Here is a 25,288-nt window from a genome sequence, read left to right as displayed (position 1 = left end):
CTCTTGCATGAGAAGTCAGGGAGCTGCAGCACTGGAAGAGGAGCTGTAAGAGCTGTTAGGGGGATGGCCATGGCCAGGACACATCAGGGTCAGAAGGGCTGCTCACAGGAGAAACACGGTGGGCTGAGACAGCTTTGAGTGAGTCTGCTCAGCACTCAAAAAACCCCAAACCCACACAGAGATGAGCTGCACAACAGATGTGTGGGCCCATTAATGTACTTCCACCCAGCTGTGAAGGCTGAGTCTGGTAATGTCAGCCCTGATTAATTTTATATGTGAAAAGTAAATTGCTCAGGTATAAAAAAATTGCTGTATTTGACCTCCATTAATACACTTCAACAATTTAAAAATGTAATTGTGCAAAATTTAGTTTGTTTTGTTATGGTAACTGTGAGTCTTGAAGAATATATACATAGGTCTCTCTGCTCATATAAGTTACACAGCATGGCCCAGTAGCTTCAAAAATGAAGTGTAGGGTCAGGAATCTTTGCAATTAATGCTGGCCCTAAAAATGTCTCACTTTGCAACACAAAGCAAATATTCCAGACACTAAAGTTACATATTTTACCAGCCACAACTTCTTTATTCACGTGTGGTGCAATAATCCATCAGTTATTGCCTCTTCAAGCCTTGGGTGTGTCTGATACTTCACAAACATGGGTCCTGGTAGGAGATGGGAGAAGGACTGTGTTGGTACTCACTCTGTGGGAACTTTGGTGGGTTGTCATTGACATCTGTAAGCGTAATTGTCACTTTGGTTGTCCCTGAGAGGCCTCCCATGTGTCCTCCCATGTCCTTGGCCTGTATCACCACGTGGTACTCCTCCTTGGCCTCTCTGTCCATGTTGGGAAGGGCAGTTCGGATGATTCCTGCAGGCACGAGGAAGGTGCCAAACACAGATTTAATGAAAATCTGGCTGCTGCCTTTGGAGTGCATTAAACACAGCAATATTTGCAGTGATGGTGGAGGTTCTGCTTTCCCTGAGCACTGCTGTGCGGAAAGCAGCCCCAATATTCCACCCAGAGGACAGGCCTGCAGAATTACAGCTGAGCACAGAAACAGCCTTTCAATCATACAGCACACAGAACACCCAGAAACAGCATCAGCTTTCTGGTGCAGGAGCTCCAGCAGATGCAGGAGACCAACCTGCAGCAGAGCAGGAAGATGTGCTCAGACACAGCAGCAGCTGTGCCCAGCCAGTACATGCAGTTCATTGATGCACTCTGGTCATGAGGTGCACTCAAATAAACTGTTTGACAATACCTGTTTGAGCCTCCACTGAGAAGTAGGGCTGACCTTCAAGGATACTGTAAACCAACTTGGCACTGTTCCCATAGGTAGGGTCATCAGCATCTGAAGCTGTTACCTGAATAACTGATGTACCTAAAAATGGAGAGCAGACACAGGAGGGAGAGTCAGAGGCGAACACGTCTGGAAGGATCATGCAGAGATGCTTTCAGACACACAGCAGAGCTATCCCTAAAATTTTTTATTTCCATGTTTAGTAAACGAAAATCAAAACTACTTTACAATTTCTATGTGGCAAAATATACTTGTATGATCCAAAAAGATCTGTCACCAGCTGTGATGTGGATTAATGTTCTAACCAGTGAAGATATAAAAGTCAGCAGTCACCCTGCACTGTTATGGTTTTTCCCCTCAGTAGTTTAAGCCTTATATTGCTTTTGTTGTTAGACAGCCAAACAATAGAGTTTTCCTTTACATTTTTCTCAGTAAGTTTCAGACAAATCATTCCTGTAGAAATCTCTCAGACAGACACAAGCTCAAACAGGAGATGAAAATGGAATAGTTGGTGAGGCAGTAACTTCCCAGCTTTATTACACAGCTCTGCCAAAGGAATGATCTTTGTGTTTACCCCAGAGGATTCACACTCCATAAATTCCAGGGGACTCTTCTGCTCCTTCCTAGGAGGAAAAATAGTTCTATTCTAGGAAAAATAGTTCTATTCTATTCTAGGTCTCCCAGTTAGGAGCTGTGCGGGGTTTGATTTGGGCAGCAGATTAAATACATCAAGTGAATCACTGGCTGAACACAAAAGTAAATTTTACTTCCCTGAATCCTTGACAATAGGAATGAAATAAAGCCAAGATATCCTGAGAGTGCAGCACCTTCCACAAGGGCAGTGCCCTTCTGAGTACTCACCTACATTTGATCTCTCGGGCACATTGGCATGGTAATTTTCATGGAGAAACTCGGGTGGGTTGTCATTTATGTCTTGAACTTTGACAATGAATTCAGAGGGGGGTTCCAAAGGTCTGTTTGTATTCCTGTCCACAGCCTGAGCTGTCAGGGTGTACTGAGCTCTCTCCTCCCGATCCAGTGTCTTGGTTGCATGGATGTTCCCTGATTTGTCATCAATAACAAAAATGATTCCTGCTCCTTCACCTGAGAGAATGTATTTAATGTTTCCATCTCCAGAATCAATATCTGAATGAAGCTACAAAAGGAGAAACAGACACACCTTAACAACAGGGCACATATTTCCTGGATGTGTTTATAAAACAAAGAAATGCAGAATTGCTATCATTTCACAGTTTTCAACAATTGTGGCTTCCATCAGGCAATAATCTACACTCAGGGACATGCTGTGACCACAGGTACCCTGCATCCAGGGCAGTGCCAGCCCAGACATGCCTCCTGTCTCATGCAGGGCTCTGCTAAACCCAAAATTTCAGATTGAAGGAAGAAAATACACAAAAAGATGCTTATAGCAGGTTCTTTATTCGCATGAAGTTGGTAGGAGGAGTAATTTTTACAAAGCTTTTGTACACTTCAGTGAGCCATGTTCTACTGGGTTGCATGTAAAATGCTGTTAAATAACAAAGGGGATGAGTTGTGTGATAAATGAATGAGTCCAGCTGCACCCAGGTGTGCAAGAAGGCCAAGGGCACCCTGGCTTGTAGCAAGTACAATGTGGCCAGCAGGACCAGAGCAGTGACTGTCCCGTGTCCTGGGGACACTGCTGAGGCCACACTCGGGGCTGTGTCCAGTTCTGGGCCTCCCCATTCAGGAAGGACATGGAGGGGCTGGGGGTGTCCAGAGCAGGGATCAGAGCTGGGGAAGGGGCTGGAGCCCCGGGAGGGGCTGAGGGAGCTGGGCAGGGGCTCAGCCTGGAGCAAAGGAGGCTCAGGGGGCCCTTGTGGCTCTGCACAGCTCCTGACAGGAGGGGACAGCCGGGGGGTCAGGCTGTGCTCAGGGAACAGGGACAGGAGCAGAGGGAACGGCCTCAGGCTGGGCCAGGGCAGGCTCAGGGTGGGCACAGCAGGAATTTCCCCATGGAAAGGGGGCTCAGGCCTTGGCAGGGGCTGCCCAGGGGGGTTTGCAGTGCCCATCCCTGGGGGTGTCCCAGGAAGGGCTGGAGGTGGCACTCAGGGCTCTGGGCTGGGCACAGGGTGGGCATCGGGCACAGCTGGGACTCTGTGGGCTGGGAGGGATTTTCCTATGTCAGTGATTCTGGGATTCTGTGTGATTCTGTGTGATTCTGTGATTGCCAACTATTTTTTAATTACGTCCTCTCTCATATAAAAGAGACAACAAATGCTTACTAAACATTCTTAATTCCAAAACCAGTGCACATTTCAGTTTGATGAATGGGGGAAACATTGAGCCAAATTACAGATTTATTGATTTTATATTGACAGCTACAAATTGCACCATTTTAAACCAGAATACCCAGCATGGTATTTGCTGACATTGATCCTGTTTCTCCACTCCTTTTGTGTTGTGGTTAAGTCAACACCATTCTGCTGCTCATTTAGAAACTGCCAAATATACTGGTTTATTTACCTGTTTATATTTTACCAGTGTTAGACAGTAGCAGAATAAAAAACCAGTCCAGGATGTGTGTACATATACACGTGCACACAGATATTTACCTTCCTCTATACATGGACCTCAATATATTTCATTTTACTGATAATTTGAAAATGAGAGGATAAAAAGATACCTATTTTACTGAGCTTCTGGGTTAGACATTCAATTTTAATTGCTGTTTTTAAAGATCTGAGAATGATATTCTTGAGACATATTTTTGCTCTGGTTGTTGGCGTGGTTCTTGCTGTTTTGCTGAGTAACAGCCTGCATACCTTCATTCAAGGACTGCTGAGGTCAATGGAAATATTTGTATTGACCTAGGTAGTATTTTGCTTAGCATCTAAACTTATCTACCAGAAAATGAAGAAGCAGCTTATAAAGCGCAAAGGCAACAGCAAAAAACAAACAAACAAAAAAACCCCCCCCCCCCCCCAAAAAAAAAAACCCACCAGAAAACCACCTCAAAAATAATAGAAATGAAGCATATTAATGAATGGCTGAAAAAGGAATGGTTTCTTACCCTTCCTACGAGCACAGGATCTGGCCCCGTGTACTCCTCGATGACGAAGAACTGGTTCCACACCCAGCCGCGCTTGGAGCGGTGCAGCACCTGTCCCTCCTTGCCCCGGTCGCGGTGCCCGTGCAGCGAGGGCCGGGCGCGCTCCCCTGCCAGCCCCTGGCTGCAGCACAGCACCCCCAGGCACAGCAGGGCCGCCCGCACACAGCGCTCCTCCTTCATTCTGGTCAGAGCCTAGGCACGGGAGGATCCGAGATTCCACCCCTTCCACCTGGGCAGTCAGCAAGTCTGGGGCCGCCGGGGAGGTTCACACCAACCCTTGTGCACATAGGATGCCACCACGCATTAAACGCATCACCTTAATGCTCTGCAGCTTCCCAGCTCAGTTCCTGCAAGAAGAAGGGAAAATGGAAAAAATCGTCAATTCTTTGAGGATCTAGTAGGGTTTTTTATTTAGTAAAACAAAACTAGGACTTGGTAAATATCAAGATAAGAAGATTAAAATAAAAACATCAATGCTGATGAAATCCTGAGTAATGAGCAGATTTGATGTTTTGCTACATGCAGCTGCTACCTTGCAGAATCTCCTGGCTGGCTTGTTTGGCCACTCAGTGGCTGGAAGTTGAAAGATAGATAGGGAATCATATTTTCTCATGATCTTCTCAAATAGATTTAGCCCAAAATGCAAGGTAACTGTAGAAATACCTAATTTAGACCTAATCCCTCTTTGGAGCTTAGATATAAGCCTTTGATATAAACTGCTAAGGCAGAGGTCCAGATACAAGGGAGATCCCAAGACTTATCAGGAATGCAATATTTCTCCTCCAGCCCTTGCATGATCAACACATCCTTATGCTGAACGTAACCACCCCTGGTTTCTGGGCAGGAGCAGGGGCTGGCAGACCTCCAAGGAGCTCCAGTTTGGATTTAGACCCTGGAAGCTCCTCTGAGGATCAAGGCACCACCAGCACTGATTGCCAGTGTGATGCATTCAGATATTTTTGATAACAATTGATTTAACTATTTTTTCTACTTTCCCTGGATGTCAAATTACTAGGATTACATTGATCTCCTACTTTCTAATACTTCTTAAAACATTAGGTCGGATTTAATATTTGAGGGAGAAATTGTATTATACAGTGAAACTTGAACTAAGCAGCCCTCAATCCATCACAAAGGCCACTTCCACTTATCCCTGGGGTTTCCAACATATTCTCCTTAAATCTTTACACAGCAAGAAATTTTACAAGGTCCCTAAAATGTTTGGTTTAGTTTTTGGTGTGATTCACTTTACTCTTCTGCAAGATACAGATAAAAAGCTTGATGTTATATTTGTACAGGCAAATATATAAATATGTACCACCATTAACTGTAAAACAATGATTTTTAAATGTGAAGTAGGGAGATCTTAATGGTATTTTCAGCAGAGAAAATGTGAATATAGGCAAAAGCTTGAAGCTAAGCACATTCTGTAACTCCAGCCACAGACAAACATCTCAGTCCCAAACCCACTCATTTGGGGTTGTCTTTCTCACGTCCTAAGCAGTCATGTTCTCCTTCCACATTCCTTTTACAGTTACATAAAAATACATTGGCTGGCAGGGGTTCATGAATAAGGAATGAAATATATTGGTTTATTTCCTCAAAAAAGATTAGCTTTCAATTTTATTTTACTGAAAACTGAAATCACAGCACCAAACTAACTACAGCATAATGAATGAAATGACATTCTCATACATAGATGCAAATGTAGTCTGGCTTTCCCAAGCATATTTATTAAATGGATTTGGTGTATCCATTTGGCATTTTCCTATTGTTACATGATGACACATTACAGATTACTCACACCAACATGGAAGACATACAAAGGAAAACAATCCCTATGATTTTGCTCAGGAAAATGCTTCTATTTTGACACAATGTATGTGCGTGAAGAGTAGAGCATTAGGTCTGTGGTTTCATGTCTCCATTTCATGTCTCCATCTTGCTGAGGGGTAAAAACAATGAAAGGCATAAATGGTGTGGAAACTGAGATTTCACCTAATTTGGATGCTTGTTTTGCACCCAGCTTTGCATAGGGATAGAAAAGGATGGGATTTGTGCTGTAGGGATCACTCATGTGCAGTAGTTAGATGGGATTGGGTTCCTGGAATGTTATAAAGAACTTACATACTCCAAACATGGAATAGGAAGATATTCCTGGACAGCTGTGCATTTCTAAACCTGCTGTGAAAAAAAAAAAAAAAAAAAAAACCACCAAAAACCCAACCTAAAAGCTGTAAATAAACTTCTTATGTTAATAGACTTGGGGTGCATTTGCAAATTAAACTCACTGACAGTCATTCATCATTAGCATCACAGAATGATATCAGCTACAGAGATAAATAAACAAATCCCCCCACTCTTCCCAACTCCTCAATGCTGTTATGTAAACCAGTAAACACTTTTTAAAGCTGCTTAACCAGAATGGCAGAGTCAAGCTGATACATACACTGCTTATTATCAGCTATTCAAGTGTGAAGTGCTGGAAACAAAATGTTAATCACAGATCCATGCTTATTTACTAACAAGGATTTAAAGCAAACTTCTTTGTTATCTTTTGTTTTATCCTCTACAAGTACAGAGATGAAGCAATAAGGCTCCATGTCTTCAAGCTAAAAAAGCCTATTCTTCCTCATCCACCACTTCAGAGAATCCCAGAAGCTCAGCATGGTTTGGGCTGGAATGGACCTTAAATCCCACCCAGTGCCACCCCTGCCATGGCAGGGACACCTCCCACTGTCCCAGGCTGCTCCAGCCCCAGTGTCCAGCCTGGCCTTGGGCACTGCCAGGGATCCAGGGGCAGCCCCAGCTGCTCTGGGCACCCTGTGCCAGGGCCTGCCCACCCTGCCAGGGAACAATTCCTCATTCCCAAGATCCCACCCAGCCCTGCCCTCTGGCACTGGCAGCCATTCCCTGGCTCCTGTCTCTCCAGCCCTTGGCAATTGTCTCTCTCCATCTTTCCTGCAGCTCCTCCAGGCCCTGCAGGGCCACCCTGAGCTCAGCCCAAAGCTTCTCCTGTGCAGGTGAACAATGGCAGCTGTGCCAGCCTTTCCTCCCAGCAGAGCTGCTCCATGCCTCTGCTCATCCTGGAGCCTCCTCTGGGCTCTCTGCAGCAGCTCCAGCTCCTGGCTGTGCTGGTCCCAGGGCTGGGGCAGCTCTGCAGGTGGGGTCTCACCTGAGGGGCAGAATCCCCTCCCTGCTGCCCACGCTGGGCTCAGCCCAGGGCAGGGGGTTCTGGCTGAGTCAGGCTCCTCTGGGGCTAAAAACCAGTCCCTTGGGCTGTTTGGAGCAATTGCTTCTGCTTTGGGCTATAAAGGCAAAGGGCTCTGTGCTGGCAGCAGTTCCAAGCTGGCTCTGCAGGCAGTGACCCCCAGGTGAGGCTGCCAGGAAAGCTGGAGCTGCAAGAGCGTGGCCCTGGCCTCCTCCTGCCCCTTCTCCCCTCCTGGAGTTCATGCTCTGCTCGCTCACATGATGTTCCCTGCAGCAGTAAAACCTCTGACTCCTATCCCCAGAAAACCTAAAATAGCATAAATCAACAGGCTCCCACTGAAGCCTGTGAAATTACTTAAATTCAAACCAGCCACAGTCTGGATTTTCATAAACTACTTGTATTCTAAAAGATTAGGTGCACGAGATGTTCTTAAGTTAAAGCTAAAATGAACTTCATTAAAAAATGAAGCAATAGCTTTTAACAAAAAAAAACCAAAAAAACCAAAAAACTCCAAATCTCTCTTTTCCTTCCTTTATTTTCCAAACAATCTACTTAAAACATTTCAAACATTTCAACATTAATTCAGCTGCTGAAAGCCTACAGTTTCCTTCTACAGAAAGGAAGAAAGCAGAAAACATGGAAAAACAGCTAAACAATTTATAAAGCAATTCCTTTTTCTCTTGGGGAAAAATACCTCATAAGACTGAGAGTTTGGAATACAAATGTGAGGATGGCAATTGTTGCAGCTGCTGGGCTGCTGCTCCAGCGAGCACCTGAGAATTCTGTGTGCAGCACTTGGATTCAGATGCACAGATTTGTCAGACTGATTTGCCATTAAAGGTTGCAGCCTTTTTTAAAAGTCACAATCTTTGAGACCTTTGGGTATCTCTGCCCATAGGTTACAATCCTCAACTGCAGCAAAGCCAGTCTCAGTGGGCAGCTGATCAAACTGCAACACTGGGACAGAGTTAACCTTCCTCCTGGAAGCTGCTCCAGTGGTGTGCTTTGTATTTAGGTGGAGAATGATGCTGGTAACACTGAAGTTGGAGTTGTGCTGAGCAACTGCAGTGTGCATCACTTGTATTGTATATTCAAATCCTTTCCTGGCTGTTATCACTAATTTCTTCCTTTTCTATCTTTATCTCAACCCATGAATGTTCTCACTTTTACTGTCCCAAATCTCTGCCCCATTCCTGGGGAGTAGCAGGGAGTGAGCAGTGCCTGTGTGGTGCTCAATTGCTGGCTCGGGTTAATCGACAAACACCCTGATTTTTTTTTTTTTTACATTATTATTTAGAATTGCGCAAGGTATCATTTTGAAATCCCAAATTTTCCTAACAAATCTGTAAGAAAAGCTGTTTCCCACTTCCTTGAGCATAGTGGATCCCAAGTTTCATGGAAACGTACAATATCCTGAGTGGGAAGGGACCCACAGGGATGATGGACGCAGCCCCTGGCCCTGCCCAGACCCCCCAGCAATCCCCCCAGGATGATGGGTGCAGCCCCTGGCCCTGCCCAGACCCCCCAGCAATCCCCCCAGGATGATGGGTGCAGCCCCTGGCCCTGCCCAGACCCCCCAGCAATCCCCCCAGGATGATGGATGCAGCCCCTGGCCCTGCCCAGACCCCCCAACAATCCCCCCAGGATGATGGATGCAGCCCCTGGCCCTGCCCAGACCCCCCAGCAATCCCCCCAGGATGATGGATGCAGCCCCTGGCCCTGCCCAGACCCCCCAGCAATCCCCCCTGTCCGTCCCTGGTGCCCAAAGGCTCCTGGAGCTGCGGCAGCCTCGGGGCTGTGCCCATTCCCTGGGCAGCCTGGGCAGTGCCAGCACCCTCTGGGGGCAGCAGAACCTTGCCCTGCTCTGCAGCCTGAGCTGCCCTGGCCCAGCTCCAGCCACTCCGGGGGCTGCCCTGGCCTGAGCAGAGCTCGGAGCTGCCCCTGGGGAGGGGCTCAAACTGCTCTGGCTGAACCAAGAGGGACTTGTACTCAAAAGCAGGAATTCCATTCATACCTTTGAACTGTATACAGATGAATGTAGGCAATTTTGGTACTGAATAACAGCGTTATCAGGGGTAAAGGGTGAACAGGAGTTAGTCAGCCACCACACAAGACCTCATCTCATTAGCAATGCACATGAGTGCAGTGAAATCCCTGAATATCTTTGGATGCATACAGGACAGAGAAATATTTAAAAGTCTAGTCCACACTCTAAAAAACAACCTGCATGGGGAGGTGTATACCAAAATGTCTGCATGGAAATAAAATGTGTCCCTAAACAATTGTGAGAACAGGCCTGCTGGGCATTTCTAGCTGCACAGACAGCATGGCTGTGCTGTGTGCTTGTAGTTAATGCAAACCTCACCAGTTTCAATCTTAATATAAGAAGAGTCTGTTCTTTGACTGCTAGAAAATAACACCTATCAATATTCCTAATGGAAATATGCTGTTCATTTGAGAATTCAATCAAGAACACAACACCTGAAAAATAACATATCCATGTCCACGTGGAAACCATATTGCAAGCAGCCACTCTGCAAAGTCAGTGTGCTCCCCACAGCTTCACACAGATCTGAATGACTGCTCCAAGACACCAACAGTGAAAAATGAAGAGGCAGCAGAGATGATTTCAATGACAAGAGCAGTGGCGGAAGTGAAGTCTAGCCAACTTTAAATTCCTTTCATTATTTTTATAGCAACAATAATCCCCAGCGTTCATGATGATTTCCTGTATGCTATTAAATGACCATATGCCAAATTATAATAGACTAAACAATTTTTTCTGATTTGTCTAGGCCATAACTTCTGGATGATGCATTAAAATAGCAATTGTTCTCAGGAATACACTTGGCAGAAGGCAGCCAAGATCACAGTGTTGCAATATAATAATGGATGATTATGTTCTGAAATGTTTTGCAAAAGTATCAAGTAAACATAGCAAACTCCCAGTCTAAATGAGATTTTAGCTGTAATTAGAATTAGCTGAAAAGATGAAGGATTTATTCTACCATAATTTTATCATCAGACAAGGAAATGAATAGCTTTTTAATGACAGAATAAATATTGGATCATATTAGTTCTGGAGCTCAGAGTGGCAGAGTTTTGGGCAGAGAGGCAGAGGTGGGGCTCGGCTGGAGGAGCCCTGGGAGGCAGCGAGGGGCCTGCAGTGCCCAGGTGATGTCCCCAGCAGGGCAGGGACTGTCCCCAAGGGATGTGGCACCACAGGGCTCCCAGCAGCTGCACAGATCCCTGCCTCGGGCACTGGGGCTGTTCTGAGCAGCCCCGGGCTCTCCTTGCATGGTTTAACCTCAGTGCCCTGCAGTGTCCCTTCCCTGGACACTGCAATGTCCCTTCCCTGGACACTGCAGTGTCCCTTCCCTGGACACTGCAATGTCCCTTCCCTGGACACTGCAGTGTCCCTTCCCTGGACACTGCAGTGTCCCTTCCCTGGACACTGCAATGTCCCTTCCCTGGACACTGCAGTGTCCCTTCCCTGGACACTGCAGTGTCCCTTCCCTGGACACTGCAGTGTCCCTGTGGAAAGGAGCACTCCCATGGAAAGCAGGTGGGGAGCACCTCCCCAGATCCAACAATCAGTCGAGGCATATTGCCTAATCTTTAGGGCACATCACAAAGGTAACTCTGGGAGTTTTAATGAAACACACGAGGGGAGGGATGTGGAACAGTTCTGTGCACAAGGGTTGCATTCTCCTGAGCATCGATGAGCGTGGGAGGAGCTCAGCCTGCCACGGATCTTTATCCTCCTGCAGATTTCTCCATGCAAACCCTTGATGCCTACCAATTTTCAAGAAACTTGGTGCATATTAATAAGAAAGGATTTTTGAAGGATAAAAGTTATTGTTACAGAAAGCTATCCAGTCCTAACCAGACAGTCTCCCACATTTAACATTTAATTTTATTTTTTTCCTCTTTGAAAAAATGTTGTTCTCTTGAGTCATTTCAAGAAAATAACATAATAAAGTAAATTGATAACCTCTTCCTTATTGTTTGTGAAGCAAGAAAAACCACCAGAAATCAGTACCTTGCACATTTAACTTAATTCTCTCCATTAATTTTTGATTTTAAACTGTTCTGCATTATCAAACCAATCTTTGAATAGTTTTTAGCTTGGACTTCATGACAAACTTGTGCAAAAAAGGGCTCCTCATTTTATTTACACAAAATAACGTTATGATATCAAGATCTGCTTTGCAGCACATTCAGTTGCATGACACATATGGCAAAGCCAGTTCTTCAAATAAACCCTTTAGTCCTGAAAACAGCTAAAATTTTAAATTCCAGGTGTGCTAAATTTGGACGAGACTCAAATGAGGATTATTGCATTTTTCTGCAACTAGAAACTAGAACTGCAACTAGAAAACCTAGAAAACAGGCTGAATTTACCCTTAAGCAGAGTTTAGGGAGGTGCAACTCTGCTTTGTCAAAATTTGTAAGCCCTCCTTTAAAAGGACAGCTGAACTGGGAGATGAGACAACATCAGCCTTCAGCTGTACCCCAGCTGTTTAGGGCTTCCTGTGTATTTCCAGTCAGGAAATCATCCCACTGGGAAGCGGAGTTTTGGTTCCTCAAATGAGCCCCTTCTCCCAGGGCAGCACTGGGACACAGCAGCAGCACAGCTCCCTCTCTCAGTGCCAGCACCATGGGCCTCACTCACCATGTGGGAAATAGGAGAACTAAACACTGAAGGACTCCCTCTGCATCAAAGTGACTCCATGCCTGTGAGCAGCCCTAGAGGCTGGTCATGTACATCTGTGTGTGCTGGGAATCAGGCACCAGGAGCGTGGAATGACAGGACAACTGACAGAGGGAAGATTTGGAGCAGATATTAGGGAAAAAAAAATGAACAAGGGAGGGTGGGCAGGCCCTGGCACAGGGTGCCCAGAGCAGCTGGGGCTGCCCCTGGATCCCTGGCAGTGCCCAAGGCCAGGCTGGACACTGGGGCTGGAGCAGCCTGGGACAGTGGGAGGTGTCCCTGCCATGGCAGGGCTGGCACTGGGTGGGATTTAAGGTCCCTTTCAGCCCTAACCATTCTGGAATTTTTTAATAAACGCTAATGTGCACTGGTCTCATGTAAAATGTTTTGTTTAGATGACAAGAGCTCTGATCTCTATACATTGCTGCTGTATAGCCAGCTGGCAAATTTCATGTTTCCCAGTGTGTGTCCCAGAGCAGAGCAGCAGCAGTTACTCCCTGGGAGCCCCTCTGCAGCTCTGGGTCCCTCTTGCTGGAGCACATTCCAGGCTGGAGAGAACAGCAAAAACCCCTCAACTGAATGCAAATGAATATGAAGTTTTCTGTGCCATTCACAAAACATAATTAGTCTTATGAGACAAAAGTATTTAGTGCAGAAAAGGAAATTCCTCAAATTTAAAGATACTTGGGGGAAAAAAATTCTCTTAGTTATTGCACTGAATAATGAGAACCTCACACTCCCCCAGTTCAAGTTCTGTGTTTTGCATGGGAGTGCTTTACGTTGCAATGTAAAGGATTAGAATTTGAGACTTCAATTCTACAGAGATAAGTGTATATATAACTTCATATATAACTTTGTATTTGGTGAGCAAACAGCCAAGATTCTAGAGGTATCCTACCACAGAGGAATTCTAGGTCATGGCAAGATTTGTATGTACTAAATACAGAAGTGAAATCTTTACAGAACTGGTGATTTGCATCTTGACAATAGAAGTTGCTTCAAAAATGCTAAGCAAGTTTTGTAGAATCCTATTCTGCGTTCTGTAGAATCCTATGAAAGGAAATCTTAATCCTTTGCATTTTTAAATTATGTTTTATAGCACTGTATTGGATTACTGAGATGTTTAAAGCCAATAATCCCCACCTGCCCGAAAGAAGAGTTTTTGAAATGTAGCCACATTTTCCTGTAGCAGCATTGAGACTCAGCATTACAAAACCACAGACAAAGCCAGAAAATGATGGCTCTTTGAAAACAGAAGTCATTGTGCAGGGAAGAGGAAGAGAAATAACCCCCTGAACAGTGTGATGTGCTATCTGTCAGCATCCACCTCTGAATTCATCATGGAAGGAGGGCATTTTCCCCAAGCTCTGATTTAATTTGTGCTCGTTGGGGAAGGGTGAGATTGCCTCTTGCTGTACCTCATATAAAGCAGGGGAAAGCAGGAAGACAACTTAGTACATTATGGAGTGAATGACACAGAAATAAGCCTGAGAGAGTGATATTAAAAGGCTTGGGAAATGAAAAATGGCTGTAAACAGAGTTTTACATTTACTTGCTGCCCTGGGGAGATCCACTTAAGATAAATGTGACAGAGGCTGTCTGGTTTTAAGCATAAACTCTACAGGAACACAACCAGCATAAGAAAGGCAGTCTTATTAAAGAACATGGTGATTGATAGAGTCATTTCGAGTAATGACTAAGCTTTTGGTAGAGTTTATTTTAAATAGTAATTGTGTTCTTGTGCTCCTCAGACAAACTAGAATTCTCATAATTCTGTGGATGCTCCAAGGCCAGCGAGGCTGCAGCCAAGCCCATGCTAGTCTCAGTCATTTTGTTATTATGTAAGTGGCTATCAATGACAGCCTGAGGAGGACACAAATGACAACTAAAGTCAACTTACTTGCAACCACTAATGCTGTATTTACGTGCTAAGCCAACCCTGAATATTTTTCCCCCTAAGAATTGATATGTATGCATGTCTGACTAGCATTTGTGCTGTGACTGATAATCTCTTTGGTTTGTGCCAGAAATGAGACAGAAAGTCAAGATTAAAGGATGAAAACCTATGAAAAACTAATGACTGCAGGCAGGTCTATTGAGCTCCCAAACCAAGGCAGACAGACTTCCAGCCAGCAGTCCATTTGTGCTCGGATCCACAACCCCTTGCTGAGAGGCTGGCAGCCCCCTCAGGAGCAGAAATCTACATTCAGCCCGTGGTTCTGCACTTACAGCTTCATTTCCAGAGGCAGCTTCAGCAGCGCTGCCCAAAAGCTGGACTACTAAAGCATGCTGGGTGGTCTTTGTGTGGCCAGTGTGCTCCTCCACAAAACATTCTTCCCCTTTGAATTTAATCCTGCTGGACTCCTCCATCCCCTTGTCCCCTTCAGTTTGGTCTCCCTCACGCAGGAAAGCTCCTGAGGAAAGATTTCCCCTCCTTAGAGAGGTTCACATTACAGGCCCTGGAACATTTATCTTTCTAAAACTCGACAAGTCAGGGAATTACTGAGAGTTCCCTTTACAAATACATTTGCTAAAAAGAGAAAGGTGAGGGCTAAATTAGCAGCCAAAAGCCTTCTCCTGTCCCCAGCTTTCCCGGAGCTGTGGAAGGAAGAGCTCAGATCCTTTAGCCCTGCCCATGGAATGTTCCTCTTTTGATAGCTTGCTTAACTATTCTAGTTTAGTGCAGATTTCTTCCACAAAGAGCATAAAAGCCACTTTGAGACTTCTGAATGAAAAATTGAATCAATAATTAATTTTTGCCTAGGCAGAGATTGTCTGTGAGGAGACCAATTTTGGCTCAAAAGTATGAGATAACAACCTCAGAATATTCAAACACATTCCCAAAGCAGCCTCAGTGGCACTAATAAAGAAGACCATCACTGTTTAAATACCTAATGGGAGGCTACAGCTGAAAGGACCAAATCTTCACATTTCTATTATTATTTGCAAGCTATTAAATCACAAGATTATAATTAAAACAATGTTTGCATGACTCTTTCCTGAGATGCCTTGCTGTAATTAGTCACCACAGAATATTTCCATTTAACCTAAGAAACCCCAAGTACACAAACACAAAGAAAACACCATCTTCATTAAAACAACTTCCTTTTGGCTTCCTGATCTGCTCTGAGCACAAATCAGAGGAATTATATGGATTTTTAGGGTTCACAGGCTGTAAGAACTAAGGCAAAATTTCCAACTTTTTATTGCAAACCCAAAAGTCCAGCAACAGGTGCTAGGATGATGCAATGAGATGCTAAGCATACAGATAAATACAATAATAGCACAAAAAAGACGGACTGGTGTCAGCTTGCAATTAAAATTTGGTTTTCATTCAACTAATCCATTAAAAAAAAAAGGCAAATGATTCAGCATATTTTTCATAAGCATAATTCATTCTGAGTTAAACCTGTCCATCACATCTTTCTAACTGATCACAGGAACCACAAACACATCCCAGACCTGGCTTGGCACTATTTCTGACCTATAATTACAGATGATGGTGCCAAAACATTTCATTTCTGTTCCTGGGACAGAACCAGTAGCAACAACAAATTTAAGGCAGTGCCTTGCTTTAGCTGGAATGATGTTTGGTGTCATTGTTACCATGCAGAAAAGGCAAATTTTAAATACCCGAACTGATATTTCACAGAGTTTGTTGTGGGAAATTGGCCAAAAACGGGCATTTAAAAAATTAGCTTAGTGATATTCATAGCTGAATCGATGAATCAACTTCATTAGATGTATTTTGGAAGTGCATTAGGGATTTTGAGGCTGTAAATACCTTTTGTGGTGCCAAGGGCAAGCCTTGGCCTTAAGAGTGCAATAACCAGGTCTGGGGGGGTGAATCTGCAGGTCCTGGAACACCAACCTCATTTCTGCACCAGCAAAGTCTTCCTCAACCAACAGGAGGTCATGGAACTACTGGAGTGGGAATGAACCTATGTCCAGGCAGGTGGAGCTTCACCTTCCACATCAATAACAATTTTCTCATTAATGAAAATGCCTGAAGTGCCCTTAAAAATGAGTTTGGGGAAAAGAAAGAGGAAAACCTTACATTTGGTAGGACTGCTGGATCGAGAACAGTTTCATTTTTTGATGAAATGACCTCAATATGAGGCAAGTAGAAGGGAAAAATTTACTTTTATAGAAGTGAAATAAATCAAAAAACCTATAATTAAAAAAAATGCCATGCATGTACAAATATACACATAAAAATGCTGAAGGCTCCATTCACCAGAACAGGATTAGGCATTTTTTTCCTCCACATTAAACATGCCCTTACATTCAGCATATTTTCTACCAAAATGTTCTTTTCAAAATGTTGCCAGGGTGATATCACTATTTTAATCCAACCAATTTCCTTTGAAGTCTCCCATAACAGTAATTAAATAAATTGCTCTTGCAGTAATTATGTTGGTTTTTTTTCTGGAAAAGGAACTATTAGGTTAAAGAGAGATGAGAGAGTCTGTCACCAAACATAATCTTTCTAGAAACATTGGTGCTTGCTACATTTATTGGAAGAAGGATGGAATACTTAAAAACTTTGGACCTTTTTAGCTTTTTTAAAGGAAATGTCAACTTCCCAACTGAAATAAGCACCAAGCTTAAATGACTGCTGACAGTCCTGGGAGTGCAGAGGGAAAGAAAATGGAAGCTGTGTCAATAGAAAGCTTTTCAATTCTATGTATTAAGCCCAAGAGGGCTGGTGAGAACTGGAAGGCCAAATTGCAGAGTTAAAGCAAGTGGGTGGTGAACAAGATGAAGGGGATGGAGAGCCCAGGACTGATGATCCAGAGGAGGGCACAAAACGGAGCAGTCAGTCCCTTAATCCATCGTGTTGGAGCCCTTGGGACTGGGCTGCTGCAGCTGGGGGGGTTCTGTGTGTGCCCATCCATCAGCTCCAATGCCTCCCCTCTCTGGGAACCTGACCTGCCCTGACAGAGGCAAACGAGGCTTTCACAGCTCCACAGAGTTTCAAATGTGTAACTTTATGTTCCAACTGTGCTTTGGCTTTGGCTCCAAACCAGGCTAAAATTGCTAGGTGTAGCATGTTGAGCATCTCATGACTTTTTGAGGTGTTTTATTTTTCCCAGAATAAATTCTTTTACCTTTGCTAGGGATTCCCTTTTATTTGTGGGGATTTGGCATTCATCTGATAAGCAGCACTGATTTCAGAACAAGCTTGTTCTCTGTTCACCTTGTTCTCTGGCTTAGTCTGGTACCTCAGACTTCATAGAATTAAATTCTGGTGCTTGCTAGTATTGTTCACATTGCAAAGAACAGGGAGCTTTCCATTTAAAGCTTTTCTTTTAATTCCTTGGCTATGTTTTCCTTTATGTGTGATGCTGACACACCCATCCTCCTTTTCCTTTAAATCTCTCTGGTATATGAGATAATATTGCATAAGGATCACCCACGTGGATCAGTATCTGAATTTCTTTATGGATCTTTACCAGATCCCACCCAAGGACAGTGACCCAGTGCTTGTCTGCAAGCTGAACCTCTACTTTCTCACCACACTGAAGACCCAAAGACAGTGTTTCCAACTTAAAAACTCACAAGGGTGAGCAAAAGGACAGCAAGAAATAGCTTCCTGGAAATCCAGTGGTCAGAGGGAATAAAGCACCAGACAGGCACCAGCTGGAGAAACTGGATCTGGGGATTCATCCAAGAACAGGGAACATCTTTCTGAGCAGACAGACATATTTCTTGTTCCAATGGATGGCTGACAGGGTAAACATTGCTATAAAAAGCTTAACGTGATATTTTATTTTTTTTTTAACTCTTCATACAAATTTTGTGAACCCCTTCTGGCTTAAGCTTCAGCAAGTGAGCTTAGAATCAGACCCAAGGAAATGGCAAATCCATATTACAAGCAGGAAGAATAATTACAGAGGCCATGCACAGGCACTTGAATGAAGTTTGTAAACACAGCTTGAACTAAACCCAGCCATGATACGTGACACGAATGATGGTGTGACAATGAGATTGCCTATAGGAGTGTTTATAAATGCTTATTTAATAATGGGGCTTAAATAAATAGTGTAAAACATAATTTTCCACATGTTAATGTGAACTTGTTAAAATTTCAGTGCCTTGTAAGCCCTTAGGACAGTGTCACCGTTGCTTGTGACATGCCCAAGCTGGAGTGAGCTGCCAGCACAGGCAGTAGGACCCAGCTGGATTCTTAGGCAGCATCAGCACCACTTTTGGCCTGCCCAGGCCTTGGTTTTATGAATTTGGTTGATTTATTTGGCTGTAAGAAGTTATTTAAGGACCAAAGGGCCATTGCCTGATTTGCTTGGGCTTATTGCTTCACTCAGGATGACTCTGTGCTGTAACACAGTGGGTTCATGTGTATGTTTGAAATGAAAGGGTAAAAATAATAATGCACTGGTCCACACACAGTGAACTACTTGTGCAGCCAGGAAACAGCACAGGAGGAGAGAGGAGATGTGAAAATTGGAGGATGGTGGGGCTGGAAACTGCTGCCCAGGGCTCAGCCATGGAATCACTGAGCCTGGGAGCTGCACAAAGCTCAGAGGCAGCACAGAGAGCAGAGGGTGCTGCCCAACACCCAGAAAATCACCTTTCACAGCCACACAGGCTGCCATGTGCCCTACAGAGCCCAGGGGAAAGTGCAGCCTGAGGAGCAGGTTTGCAAATTTAACAGTGACTCTGGAAAAATAACCTGTTAGAAACAGAGCAATGGCTCTGGGTCCAGGAGAAGGATCCATCCCTGAGTTCTCTGGGATAAGGTCCTGCCCCCAATGCCTCAATAGCTCTGCCTGGGGCAGCTGATGGCTCCTCTCCATCAGGAAAAGGCAGGGACTGGGAGGCTCCTCTGCATCACTTTTAACTGTACATAACTTGTATAAGAGCTCAGTGTGGCAGAACTGACAATTCTCTGGTTAGACGCTTTAGAATTTAGGCCAACAGAACATTCTTGGCTTTTAATTCCTGTTCTTTTGGGTTAGATGAGCTCAACAAGCTGCAGCAGATTAAACTGATGGAGACTTGAAGGACCCTGCACTGAGACCTGGATGTAACTCCACAGCTGCTCAGAGGCAGAGCACTCAGCTGGGCAAAGGGCAATGTGTGAGCCTCGTGTGAGCACAGGAAACACAGGCAACAGCACTGGGGAGCACAGGGAACTGGACAACCCTAACCCAAGAGAGCACCAGCCCCTGCTTGGGAGAGTGCTTTTGACAGCTGTTAAAAAGTCATTACCATTCTATTCCTTGCTGGAAAGTTTTCCCACTTAAACAATTAATTATCTCTGTATTTGTTAAATATAAAACAAATCAAATGACTACAAACCAACAAGGAGAAAAGTGGTCTGTCGCAGACATCTTTTCATTAAAATCCTTTCGTTAGGATTTTTCCTGCTGAAGCTGAGAAGTTTCAGCAACAAATGTAAACAAGGGTTATCTGCCGCCGTGGAATGCAACAGGACGATCTGTGATTGGTCTCCTGTGGATGTTTGGATTTGCTGACCACTCATGGCAGAGCTGGCTCTCTCTCTGCTGAGACACAGACCTTTGTTATTCATTCTTTTCTATTCTTAGCTTAGCTAGCTTCTGAGAACTTTTCTCTCTATTCCCTTTAGTACAGTTATAATGTTATATACATATCATAAAATAATAAATCAAGCCTTCTGATCACAGAGTCAACATTTTCGTCTCTCTCTCATCCCCAAAACCCTTGTGACCACGGTCACAGTGGTCATTCCATTTGTTGGACACAGTTTTGGGGTCATTGTGCTAAGGCTGGGAGCAGCAGAGGGGTGATAACCAGTGGGTCAGGGGCTTTACTGGCAGAGAGCACAGCACAGCCCTTGCTGAGCTGCCCTAGGGGTGAGCCCGTTCTGGGATGGGGCTGCTCTCTCCTGGGCCTCACACATGGCAGAGGGGGACAGGAGACACAGCTGGCACCTTTGGGCTCATGAACAGGCCAGCAGAGCAGGGAAGGCTGCAGCTGGCTCCCAGCCTTGGGATGAACAGCTCATTAGTGAGCGCTACATGTTTGTGTGAGCACGTTTTCTGGAATAAACAGGGAATGTCTTCTACCCAGCGTGCTGCAAGTCACACATGCTGCCTGCAGTAAGAAAGTATGGGAACAGCTCAGGAGGTCAAGGCAGAGCCTTTGGCTTGGTTGGTTATTTTTGCTTCAGTGACGCCCTGGTTCACAAAGTGCAGCTGATGGCAGGGACCCCAGCCAGGACAGCCAGGAGGCCTCTGAGAGTGGCCAGGCTGTGCAGCTTATGTAATCTGCTCTCTCTTTTGGGGGAGAGATGGGAGAGCTGGAGGCCAAATGGCCAAGTTCTCCTGTAAAAGAAGGGGAAAAGCTGCAAAAGTACAGGGGGTCAGACCGCATGACCATGAATATTCAGGATTTTAGGCTGTTGTTTCTAAAAGAAGACTGTGTTCATAAACAGAACCAGAAAATACCCTTCAGGGTCAGTCCTGCTTTTGATTCCAAATGTTATGTTGGCTCAGACTTCCCCTTTCCTGGCCTCTCCCATTATCCCATTGAATTCATTAGGAGGCTGTGGCTACTGGCCAAAAGAAACGGGTAATGCATCCCAGAGCCCATATTCTTTGAAATATCTTCTGAGACAGGAATTTATGGCATCAATATAATGAAACTCGGATTACAGCATTAAAGTCTGAGTCTGTCTGCTTGCCACACATACCAGAATTATACAGAAAATCTGAGCCACAGAACCCTGAGGAAATTGGGGAAAATATGCACTCCCATCTAGAGGGAGGCTTTAGGACTTGGTTGCACCAAGTCAGAGAACAAGTTAAACCAAGTTTAAGAACAGCCCCAAGCAAGAGAGAAATCACACATGATACTACACAGGTAGCAGCAGCAGACCTGAAAGCACTGCTATGGAATCACAAATACTTTGGCTTTGGCACACTGAACTTAGCAAATTTAGCCTGGTCTACAGCAGTTACTACCTTAGATAAATAAAAATAGGATCAAGTCCTGACTCCGTTCTCATTTTGTCCCTCCTCCCCCTGACCAGCCCTGAGAGAGTTACTTTTTTGTTTTAAGGTATCTGTTTAGTATGCTGTATTCTATGCCATTCACTTTGATATTATGTTTATTATTATATATCCAATGATTATCAAATGGGTGCTTTCTATCCCAAAAAATCCACATTATTCTCCTGCAGTGATTACAAGTATTGCTTTTATAGACCAGAAACTGGACACCTTTTTCCTGTAAAAGAACAGGAGAGACTTCACCTAAAACCTTGGAACAAACCTTCATTTATGAGACAAGGGAATCATTTTTATTCCACTACATGAATTCAGTGGGCTGCCACAGGCCAGTCATAATCTGTTATTGTTTCCCTACAACCTTGTACTATTAATTTTTCTTTTTAATGAACTGTCCAGTCTAGTTTAGCTGTGGAAGCTATGATGGAGCTGCAATAGAAATGGTTTATGTCATGCCTTTGTCAAAAAGCTTTCCCCTACAGCAGCAGAATGTAATTGAAAAGCCATTTTAAAATAAAAGTAACTGAGTGCTTGCAAATGCAGGTTGTCAGGAATGGAGAGGGAAAAACTTTTGCATTACATTAGATTTTACCAATCACTACTTGTGTGTCTTTATTAGTGTTTATACAGATGAGGAAAGGCACAGAAACTGCATCTGCTGCATCATTATATCAGCAAGTGTTCCTGAAAGATACATTCTTAAGAAGTTTTTCTTTAACTGTGACTAACAACGTAGTAATTGGCTGGGTTAAACACCCCAAAAGAATTAAATACACTAAATTGTAATTTATTTTATGGCATACAGAATATGTCAATTTTTGAGACAGCAAACTAACATCTGAGCAGAATTCAAATAGTTTTTATTGCATATGAAACCTTGAAAGGCTGAGTGCACAGCCATCTTTTCATATGCAATATATATGTGAAGGGCATGCTATTTACTCTTCTCTCGGGTTTATTTTTCTAGCCCTGGCTATGTGTATTTTTCTTGGGGACACTATAGTATAAATTTTAAATTTGCTATTATTGTCCTCCTCACCATCACTATTAAAACAGAAAGTGAGCAACTATATCTATATCTATATCTATATCTATATCTATATCCATCCATATATATATATACACACAGAGATATATGTATATAGGTATACATGTGTGTATATATACACACTGTATATTTATGTATTTATTGTTAAAGCTGACAACAGTTTTATCCACAAATTCCCATTAAAATTGTTTCAGAAAGACTCCAATTTCGCTTTTAATTCCCACTTTTCACCTTTGAAGCAGCTGTGGATCTTTTACCACCTCATTTTACTGGAGCATAATTTCCAAGTATTTGAGGTTATTTGGACCCAGAAATGATGAGAGTTTTGGGGAGTTTTTCAGTCAATGGATCAATCTTTTAATGGCCTTTCTCCTCTGCTGGCCAATCTCTGCAGCCTATGCAGTGCAAATTCTTTAGGGAATCTCATCCTGGGGGGGATTTCAGAGTTTCCCATTCCTTAGCCCAGCCAGGCTGCTCCAGATCCTGCTCCAGAGCTCCACCCTGCAGCCCAGACATGGCTGGGATTCCCCAGAAAGCTGGAAAATGCAGGGATGAGTCTCTGATGACTCAGTTGTTTCAGGATTCAACCAGGAACAAACTTTTTTGCCACAAAAAGCTGAATTTCAGTTCAGGTTTTCATTGTTTCCAAAAACAAATCACTCATTTCAGCATTCTTCTACATTGAAGATTCTTTCAAGACAACATAGAAATAATTTTCTATTAAAAAGTAATAGGAAAACCTGAAATGTCCATGTTAGTAAGTACTGAGACCATAAGAGACAGGACAGTGTCAATGTATTTCCCCACTTGATGTCTTTGAAGCCATTGTAATTCCTAACAAAATAAGCATTCTTCTTTGGTATCTGTTTGACCAGAATAGGTCTTATAATTATCCCAATAATGTTTCCAAAGGTTTTTCAGCTCAGGCAAGGTCTTGAAGAGAACCAAAAAGGCAGAAGTAATAAATTCAGACTCCATCTCATTGCACAGACTATGTGAAATGACACTTACTCTTCTTAACAGTTCACTCTCAGGCATTTCTTTAAGAGCCAGCTGGAGATTCCCTGTACTTTGGAGCGTCATCCTACTGAAATCAAAGCTTTTGCCCTCACATGTGAGCCTGTTTCATTTAGATTACTAATATCCATCCTAAAATACATGTAACGAGCTAGTCCTGCAGGTACACTGAGTGTCTGTTCAGTGGGCTGACACTGAGAATTCAAAATTCAGTTTTTAAAAACCTACAGAAGTGGATATTTGTAGAGAAGCGAAGTGAAGATGTGAGACAGGATAAAAGGCACCTGGAGAGGGAACACTCTGCTCTGACTTGTAGGCTGGGCTCAACATGCAGGACAGGGATTCCAAAGGAAAATTAATTTTCTTTCCACGTGCCATCTGTGCAAAAACAAAACTATAGAGGAATTTCATTCCAAGATGTCCTCTGTGCATTGTGAAGAGCCTGGTTTTCCCATTATAGTTTTTCTAGATAAGAATGAAATATTACATATGAAAGAGGCAAAGTATGCATTATACAGCACTAATTTATGGATTTAAGAAGTGAACTTCAGTTTCTCCTCCCATCTGAGGAACTCATCACAGCCTTCCAGGACCTGGGGTGGCTGCAGGGAGAGAGAGGGGCTGGAGAGGGGCTCTGCACCAGGAGCTGCAGTGCCAGGGGCAGGGGCTTCACACTGGCAGGGGGAAATTCAGTCAGGTATTGGGAATGAGGAATTGTTCCCTGGCAGGGTGGGCAGGCCCTGGCACAGGGTGCCCAGAGCAGCTGGGGCTGCCCCTGGATCCCTGGCAGTGCCCAAGGCCAGGCTGGACACTGGGGCTGGAGCAGCCTGGGACAGTGGGAGGTGTCCCTGCCATGGCAGGGGTGGCACTGGGTGATCTTTGAGGTCCCAGCCCAACTCATTCTGGGATTCCCTGATTTTATGATTCTATGAGAGTATTCTTCTTTGGGGTCCTGAGGAGCCTTTATTCCTGTGGGATGCTTTACAGAATAATATAATCATAGGGAAGTGTATCTGTTGTGCTTATCCTCAGTCTCTTGAAATTCACTATAGAAAATCCATGCAGCACAGGAAGAAAATGTCCAGTCAGGATATTCCCAGTTCCTGTAGGTCCCTGGTCACCTTCTGCAGTGACTGAGCCAAGGCTGTGTCACAGCCCCCAGCAGCTCAGCAGGGCCTTGCTGTCTGCCCCGCTGCTCTTTGTTCCATGAACAATAGTTAAACATGAATATTTTACCTTCTCAACTCTTGTCATTATCCAGATACTGTAACAGGAAATTTGCATTCCTGAATAGGCACAGCTGGAAGTAATTTAAGAAAGATCCTTCAAAAGAAGGGAAGAGAATTTAGGAAGCATATGGAGTCACAGGTTTACATGATAATCAACAAAAGCAGCTCTTGTTCCTCCTCATTTGCAGGGAGACACTTCACACTCCAAGCAGAGGGAACATCCCACAGTCTCTCTGCAGGAAGCTTTCTTTCACAAATTATTTGCTTTAACTCTGAAATGCAAAGAAGTCCATGTAAAAAAAGACAACACTTTGTCAGATAAAACTTGGGTAGAGACCCAGTTAAAGCTCACTTATCTCACACTCTCTAGTGAGAGTGGTGGGCTGTTTTCCTTTAAGCTTATTCCTGACAGTCCTTTAATTTCTAAAAATTAAGTCTGTTTGGAAGTAGCTCTGAAGTCAAGAACAAGTGGAGTAGAAAGGGGCCTGAACTAAACCATGAACTGAGATATTAGAAAATGCCAAAAGAGGCAAAACTGTGGTGAGAAAATTCATGTAACTGTGCATGGAGCAGAGACATGCAGAACTAATTTCAGATATTTTCTCTACGTCTTCTTAATACCCAGGAATGAATTTGAAACCTAGGACGTCCTCAAACCAAAC

The 25,288-nt window shown here is 44.0% G+C and overlaps 1 protein-coding gene across 2 annotated transcripts in view; it reads right to left on the bottom strand.

Annotated features, from left to right (window-relative positions):
* CDH11 (cadherin 11) overlaps nt 1–25,288 on the bottom strand; it is an 82,371-nt gene that overhangs the window by 14,675 nt on the left and 42,408 nt on the right. For both annotated transcript variants that reach the window (XM_054296202.1, XM_054296201.1), the window contains exons 2-5: nt 4,355–4,740; nt 2,164–2,458; nt 1,264–1,383; nt 702–869 (exon numbers count right to left, since the gene is read on the bottom strand). In XM_054296202.1, the coding sequence (XP_054152177.1) occupies nt 702–869; nt 1,264–1,383; nt 2,164–2,458; nt 4,355–4,573 (802 nt within the window). In that variant the 5' untranslated portion in view covers nt 4,574–4,740. The remainder of the gene's footprint in view (nt 1–701; nt 870–1,263; nt 1,384–2,163; nt 2,459–4,354; nt 4,741–25,288) is intronic.

The sequence above is a fragment of the Melozone crissalis genome, unplaced genomic scaffold, assembly GCF_028551555.1.
Source record: "Melozone crissalis strain CALT ecotype California unplaced genomic scaffold, PUWL_Pcris_2 ptg000007l_1, whole genome shotgun sequence".
Lineage (NCBI taxonomy): Eukaryota > Metazoa > Chordata > Aves > Passeriformes > Passerellidae > Melozone > Melozone crissalis.
The sequence above is the reverse complement of the archived record's forward strand: the minus strand, read 5'-3'. Positions and strand labels throughout refer to the sequence as shown.